We start from the raw sequence: 8,211 nt of genomic DNA on the forward strand, positions 1-8,211 counted from the left end.
CAGGCCTGTGTTATGTATAATAAGCAATGTGAAAAAGCTCCTAAACAATATGAAGAAGAAGGAGATGAAGGAGAGCAGCAGAGTTACTGTTTCCCACAAGTGAAGGTCACTAACATGAGCATCCCCATCATCTAGGGGGAGTGGGAGTCCCGCTAGGGCACTTATTACGCAGCATCAGATCTGGACGCCTGAAACATGAGCTGCCATTCTATCGCCCGGTCGGAGGTTGAGGTCGCTGTGGTAGTTACTGGTAGTTACTCGTTCCTGGCTCCAGTGCAAACTCTCTAGTGTTCTCTCTTGTGGAATTCTCATGCCTCACCTTTGTTTTCTCTCACCTATAGTTTTTGGATCGTCGCCTGCAGTCTTTACTCCCTCCAGCCTGATACGCCCCACTCCAACCTACCTCCTGCCTCACTCCTAGCTGTACTAAATAAACCTGTTCACCGTCACTCCAACTCCTGTCCTGTCTCTGCGTTCTGCTCTTGGGTCCAGCAGCTAACGCTACCCGAACACAAAGTGAGTGTACAGCAAGCGCCAGATATTACAACAGCTAAACAAAAGGATGCCGAGGATGCCACACCTTTACCCCTGTCCTCCCCAGAGGGCAAAAACAATCTCCCTGAATTAGCAGACAAAATCATGAGCAGGAATGCAGAGTGAGGGATCCTTCCTCCAAGGGATTGTTAGGAGTGGCATGGGTGCAATAGTTGACAGCCTAACCATTTCTCAATCTTGAGAAAAATGGTCTAACCATGCATTCAGTGTTCCATGTCATATTTAAAACGGAAGCAACGTAGTGTTTAATGTCTGGTGCACACACGCACACACACACACACACACACACACACACACACACACACACACACACACACACACACACACACACACACACACACACACACACACACGTGAAGTCATGCATAGACCAGAGTAAAACACAAAAAAATTGGCAATATTATCCATTTTTATATAGTCTATCTATACAAAATGCTATTGCCGATATACTGAATTATCTTATAGTAAGGCTGCACAACAAACTAACAAACTGAATATCCCCTCGACAGCTTATTTGTTGACAAAAACGGTTTTGTTGCTCAAAAAGTGTCTGTAGGAGTGTACAGCAGGGCCCAGATATAACAGCTAAACAAAAGGATGCCACACCTTTACCCCTGTCCTCCCCAGAGGGCAAAAACAATCTCCCTGAAATAGCAAAGACAAAATCATGAGCAGGAATGCAGAGTGAGGGATCCTACCTTCCAGGGATTGTTAGGAGTGGCATGGGTGTAATAGTTGACACCCTAACCATTTCTCAATCTCGAGAAAACTGGTCTTAACATGCATTCAGTGTTCCATGCATATTTAAAACGGAAGCAACATAGTGTTTAATGTCTGGTGCACACAGACAAACACATACACACACACACACACACACACACACACACACACACACACACACACACACACACACACACACACACACACACATTCTCACACTTGTCTGCTTCCCCCCCCTCCCTCCCAATACACACAAACACACACTCACACACACACACACACACACACACACACACACACACACACACACACACACACACACACACACACACACACACACACACACACACTGGTGTCTTCAATAAAGGGGTCATAAAATGTTTTTTTTGTGGTTACCAATTGCATTTGGTGGTACTACTGGAATAGGTGTACATGCCTTGATGTTTAAAACACCCCTTTCAGCACAGAAGCCGAGAGCAGCCATGGTCCTATCCTTCTTTTTTTCACCTTGTTATCTCGAGATAACAAGATAATTATTTTGTGATCTCGAGCAAACAACACAATTAATTTTTGATCTCGAGAAAACAACACAATTATTTTGTGATCGCGATCAAACAACACAATTATTTCGTGACCTCAAGCAAACAAAACAATAAATTTGTGATCTTGAGAAAACAACACAATTATTTTGTGATCTCGATTTAACAACACAATTCGTGATCCCGAGAAAACAGCACAATTATTCTATGTTCTCGAGAAAACAACACAATTATTTTGTGATCTCGAGAAAAAACACAATTAATTTGTGATCTCGGAAAACGACTGAGAAACGTCTACCACTTTTGAACAGACGCAGATTTTGTTCATTAATAATATCTGGAAAATCGATCAGCTGATCGTGAAATATTTTGATCAGTGGTTGACGCAGTTCGTGTCCTTATTTGGGATACTTTCAAGATTAGTCCGCAGAAAGACTTGTCTTTACCGACGGAGACAGAAGGATCTGTCAAGCACAAGGGGGCGTAGACGTTTCTCAGTTGTTTCCTCGAGATCACAAATTAACTGGGTTGTTTTCTCGAGATCTAAAATTTATTATTTTGTTATCGCGAGATTACAAGGTGAAAAAAATAATGATAGGACCATGGCACAGCTCTCCTCAGCCTTGGTCGAAAACGTTAAAAAAATGAAGTTCCCCTTCGTGAAAAGCCTGTGATTGGTCAGCTGGCCCACTATGTTGTGATTGGTCAAACGCTTTGGGTATTCCTGCAATCTCCCCCCAAGCAGATGTAAATATTTCTTTAAATTTCCTATTTACAAGAATAGTGAGAAATTTAGTAGCTTGTCTGACAAAGATGTCACGGCCAATCCTCATGTTAAGGTGTTTTTATATGAAATTGTAAATGTGTGTGTGTGTGTGCATATATATACACACACATATGTGCATGTATTTACAATTTCTGTATATTAGCACATAGAGAATACAAATACAAAATACAATTATTTATGTTTTATTCTTTATTGCCCGTAAACGGTTTCATTCTTAATGACTGGTGGGGAATGGTTCTACTGCGTGGTTCTAATACAGGTGTTTAATGGTCAGGGTTCTTCTGCATGGTTCTTATACAGGCGTTTTTCTCCTTGCGGGGTTTTACAGCAGTGTGCAGTTCTTTTTTCCTCCATCGCTGTCTGCTCCGCTGGACCCTGCCCCGCCTGCTGAAAATTGCACAGCCTTTACACTGGAAAGCAATGATTAAAACAACGGTGAGCTGTGTTTGCCGACCCACCAATGCAATGAGAACTGAATACAGTGCAAGAGCATGCCAATAGCGCACAGATAACTTTTTCTGCCGTCGCGAATGTAGTTAAAGCCTGTTCAGTTAGCAGTGCTAGTCCACAGAGGTAGAGCAGAAGGCATAGACAGAGTTTGTGTTTGTGTGTTACCTTGTGGAAGGACGTTTCTTTCAAAGTATGCCGCGACGTTCACGTTACCAGCAGGTCTGTACTGAGCCACCACAAACACCCTCTTGCCATCTGTAGCCAGACCCACGCCCGCCTCCGTAGTCTCCTTCCACACCACCTGGGTGAAGTGGCCTGGGAGGGGGAACCAACAGGTTAGGGGGGAACATGGGTCACCTTGTCGTGAGCCAGGGGTTTTAGTTTTGTCAGACGAGAGACATGAAAAGGTTTGAATCCCTGCCAAGATTTTTGCAATACAATGCTACCCTGGTACCAGTGAATGGACCATGTGGTGCTTGTGGAAACTATGCTGTATAGCGACATGGCCATGCAGTGAGATTTGACAGAGCAGCTTTTAAGGCAGGTACCGGCTCAAAGGGCTTTTTGGGCTAGGTCCCAATAATGGGACCTAGCCCCCAAACCCTAAAACCTGTAAAGGAGAAACTCTCCAAAACCACAGGGAACAATTCATGATAAGACTGGAACTTTTACTTTGATCTACAAACCAGAAATGGAAGAACTTGAAATTCAGTTTTGTCATGTCTTGTTTTACGGTAACCGAAGAATGCTAACAAATTGACTCATGAAAGTAAAATTGCAATGACAATTCTTAACAAATTGAGATTAAAATGCAAATCACAATAATGTATTTGGTAGTCAGACTACCAAATAAACAAACACACACACACACACACACACACACACACACACACACACACACAAACACACACACACACACACACACACACACACACACACACACACACACACACACACACACACACACACACACACACACACACACACGCATGCAGCCCCCACACCAATGAGCACACACACTGTGAATACATACAGATATATATAACTCACACATATAAACAATGCACATGCCCGCAGCACAACCCAACCTACACCCAACCACTAACTCACAATTACACACCCTCAAAACCATCCTAACTCTCCCCAAGTTTGTGTGTGTGTGTGTGTGTGTGTGTGTGTGTGTGTGTGTGTGTGTGTGTGTGTGTGTGTGTGTGTGTGTGTGTGTGTGTGTGCATAGAACAGATGAGTGGTCTCTGATCCAATATCCGCCTGACTTCCTGACTCACCCCTCTGGACTGCCTGCACAGAAACAGAACCATACACATGCACGCTCACCCCCACACTGCTCCTCCCCCTCGCACACACACACACACACACACACACACACACACACACACACACACACACACACACACACACACACACACACACACACACACACACACACACACACACACACACACACACACACACACACACAGGTGTTGCAACATTTGGCGAGGATCAGCCGTGTTCTGCCGTGTCTGGTTGTCAGTGATCCCTCTGGGACTACCTGTGTTTCCTTTGAATCCAGGTCTGTTGTAATCGTAATCCTTCACCTCTTCGTACCAGCTTTCAACAGCCTCCTTCCCTGAAGCAGAGAACCAACAAAATGTGGACCCCAGTGCCTGAAGGGAATTGAGTCTTTTAGAATAACCTAGAGTGGATACGCTAACCCTAACCCTAACGCTAAGCCTAACCCTACCAGTCAGGTTGATCGGTGCAGAGCTGGACATGCAGTATAAGTTCTCTCCAACGCCGCTGCCGCTGTGTTGCATGATCCCATTGTCCAGCAGGTGATCGGCCCAACTCTGGGCTGACTTGTTGAGGTCTGTGCTCATTGTCAGCGGGGGGCTCTGGTGCATCTGCCGGTAGATGTTGTGCTTGGTGAGGAACTCCTGCTGGAAGCTTTCATCTGACAAGAAAAATGAGAATCTGCACTTGTGTTGCTGTAAGGAAAAGTCCATCCTAATCAGGTTCAAAGGCAGGCCATGGTCAACCACCTGCCCCAACATCACCTCGAAAGGGCAAGGGAATCTCCCTATGGCTTCCTATTGACACAAGGTGTTTATCCAAAGAAATGTACAGTGAATTCAGATACATGTCTTTAAGGAGCAGGTAAGAGTTAGGGGTCATCTTGCTCAAGGATGACTACAAGTTAGACTTTGGATGTCGGCAGATACCCCAACTACGAGGGCCTGGCCCGCCCCACCTCCCTGTTCCCCAATATCTAATATACATAACACTATCAATCAATCAATCAATCAATCAATCAATCAATCAATCAATCAATCAATCAATCAATCAATCAATCAATCAATCAATCAATCAATCAATCAACTTTTATTTCCAGACTCATGGTCCAATACATACACATACCAATACAAACAACAGCACATACACAAACAACAGGACAATTAAAAAAGGCAATGATACCAGTGTATCCACATGATTGACTGGTATCGACACAGTGCTAATACCAGGGTTTGAAAGCAGCCTAATGATGAGGTTACATGAACCATTCGATCTAAAAATAAATGAGTGCATTAGGTTTCTCAACAGTGCATGGAATGTGTTGACTCCTACCCTACAAGGTAGTTCAATTGCACTGCTCCACCTGGGTTTTTTAAGCAGTATACGCAAACCATCATTATAGGCAATCTGGAGCATCTGGATGCTAGACTTTTTCAACTTGGTCCATAAGGGACCACTATACATAATATAGTGTTCTGATCTTTTTTGTTTCATGGTCATCGAAAAAAACGTTCATAACACAAACTACTCACCTGCCATTGTATCAGCTAATCTGCTCGGGCAAGCAATCGAAGGAAAAAAGGCTGCAAAGAACAAAAACACAAACACACATGCACAAAACTCTTTAATGCATCCAAATACTGAGGATAATATTAACATATATTCCAATATATATATATATACCCATGTCATCTCTTCCATCAGTTCTATTGTATCAAACTGATCGAAGAGATGACATTGGTATAAACCAAAGAGATAGTCACTCACCTGTGTGGTAGTTGCAGTGTAGAGGTGTGTTTTGGAGGTTTGGATTTCTGCTCTCTGCCTCTCACAGCCCTTATACAGTCCAGCCTGGCCTCGCCCCCTACACACTCTGTGTAGGAGGCGAGGCCAGCCAAACACACCCTTGGCTTGTCATTTTCTCAGGAGGCCTCTCCTTGTGTGGTTTGATGTTACAAGACATTTATCCAAGGTCCCTTGCCTCTCCTCTTGCTGCCTCCTTCCCTCTCCCTCTTCCCCTCTCCTGTTCTATCTTCTTTTCCACTTGTCTCTGTAATTGGAAAATTGTATTTTCAAGTTCTGTTTCTGTAAATGGCATTTGTTGATTATGCCTTTTCGCTGAAACCATAGGGGGGGTCAAGGGCAGGGATGGACTGGCCCAAAAATTTGGCCCGGGACTTTGGGATGGAGAGGCCTTTTATGAGACCGCGGGAATAGCGCGCATAGAATTTTGCCACGGTGTAAAATAATAAAAACTAGTCCTTATCCGTGGATATGTGCATTGCAACGGCATGTCAATGTTGGGATGTGCATGTGTTTAGAATATTGTGAAGATCACTGGGAAATATTTTATAAGCAATCTTGTCCATGTACAAAATATTAGAAATTGCATGTGCCTAGAAAGGTAAATCAAGGCTGAAAATGATCTAAATAGTGCAAGATACAATTATTTTAGTGGAAAAAAATTGTCATACACATACACAGGGTTTGGGAGATGGGGGCGGGCCGGGGTTTGTTGTGCGTTGCTGTGGTTACTGGTGTTGAAGTGTTCCAATGGTTTATTAGCGGTGGTATCTAATAAATCGCTCTCTAATCAATACTTCATTCACTGCCTCTTCCGTGGGCATTACAATATTATGAATTGTTCTCCGACGTCTCTGGTACTTCCATAATTAGTTCAAGTCATTTTTATATTGCCAAACATGCTCGCTAGTGCACCTGTCATAGCTATACTACTGTGTCCTGTTCCCGCCGAACCATTGGTCTCGCTGACATGGGCGTCGCCGTCAACCTTGGCTTTTCCACGGAAAAGGTTGGTTAATTTAGCACATTTGGCTGCGTCTTTCTCTAACATTTTTTTCCTTTTCAACCTCAACTTCTGAGCGCCACCCAATTCTTTTGCCTCTTCACCACCTTTTTTCCTTTTTGACATTTTCGTATTTCTGTGTAACTTCAGTGAGATCAACGAGAAGTTCCGGGTAAGTGACCCGGCCGTGTGTCAGGCTGAGCCAATCAGAAATGACAAGTTGGGAGGGGCCGTTCGGCTGCTCTGCTGCTTTGGCCGCTCGCTTTGCCCCCATACACTGTGGGGGTGCTCCCCCCTCTAAATTGACAGTAATACATCGGCCCCGTTTCACCGTCAGGCAAGAGCTCCGTTTCGCGCTGTAAGTAAGAATATCCGGTAGCAGGCCACCCCAAATCACGGCTTACTTAACTTTTTCTTTTTTTTTTACATATTTGACAAAAAAAAAAAAAAAAAAAAAAATTATAAAAAAAAAAAAAAAAAAAAAAAAAAAAAAAAAAGAATTACGGCCGGACGGCTCGGCCTGAAATCGTCCGGCCGTTCGGGAAATCTCCCAAACAAGGGTCTAACTGAGAAGTCACCACTATGAGACCCCACATTATAACTGTCAAGGATCAAATCAAATAATGTTTATTTAAGAACAGTTTCCTGTATTCTCATTAAGGCGAAGAATGCAGGCAAAAGATTTTGAAAAACGTTTTGCAAAAGATTATGCAAAACGCTTTGCAAAAGATTTTCAGCCGATCGCGTCTGGGCGGGAACTACGTCACATATTGGTCAGACCAGCTGATCATCCACGACCTAGCACTTGCAGATGAAGAAGTTTCTGTGGCTCAACGGCACAATGGAATGGAATCTCAGCTTGAAGTATTTCCCCCCAAAAATGGTATGAGTTTGAATCCCGTACGAATGAGATGGGTATGTATCTGACATTTTATTGAAAACAAATCAAAGAGGCATTGCAAGGACAGCTACGAGTCTTTTCCCGATTGGACCTATTCCAACAGCTGCCGTAGCCACAACAACGAGCGCGCATTCGGCTGATGGTCACCAGTTAACACGGC

General features: G+C 43.7%; 1 protein-coding gene across 4 annotated transcripts; it reads right to left on the bottom strand.

Moving 5' to 3' along the window:
- Positions 1-2,833: 2,833 nt before the first annotated feature.
- LOC130383737 (Golgi-associated plant pathogenesis-related protein 1-like) lies at positions 2,834-6,140 on the bottom strand. 4 transcript variants are annotated; one of them, XM_056591500.1, is made up of 7 exons: positions 6,112-6,140; positions 5,877-5,927; positions 4,796-5,005; positions 4,604-4,681; positions 4,338-4,350; positions 3,217-3,366; positions 2,904-3,011 (listed from the first exon to the last, which is right to left on the bottom strand). In XM_056591500.1, exons 2-6 carry the CDS (start codon positions 5,881-5,883, stop codon positions 3,261-3,263), a joined length of 414 nt encoding a protein of 137 aa, XP_056447475.1. In that variant the 5' UTR covers positions 5,884-5,927; positions 6,112-6,140; the 3' UTR covers positions 2,904-3,011; positions 3,217-3,260. The 4 variants fall into 4 exon arrangements, with proteins under 4 accessions (XP_056447473.1, XP_056447475.1, XP_056447474.1 ...); XM_056591502.1 differs by having other exon boundaries at positions 2,906-2,988; XM_056591498.1 differs by lacking the exon at positions 4,338-4,350 and having other exon boundaries at positions 2,834-2,988.
- Positions 6,141-8,211: the final 2,071 nt, after the last annotated feature.

Source organism: Gadus chalcogrammus, chromosome 6, assembly GCF_026213295.1.
Source record: "Gadus chalcogrammus isolate NIFS_2021 chromosome 6, NIFS_Gcha_1.0, whole genome shotgun sequence".
Lineage (NCBI taxonomy): Eukaryota > Metazoa > Chordata > Actinopteri > Gadiformes > Gadidae > Gadus > Gadus chalcogrammus.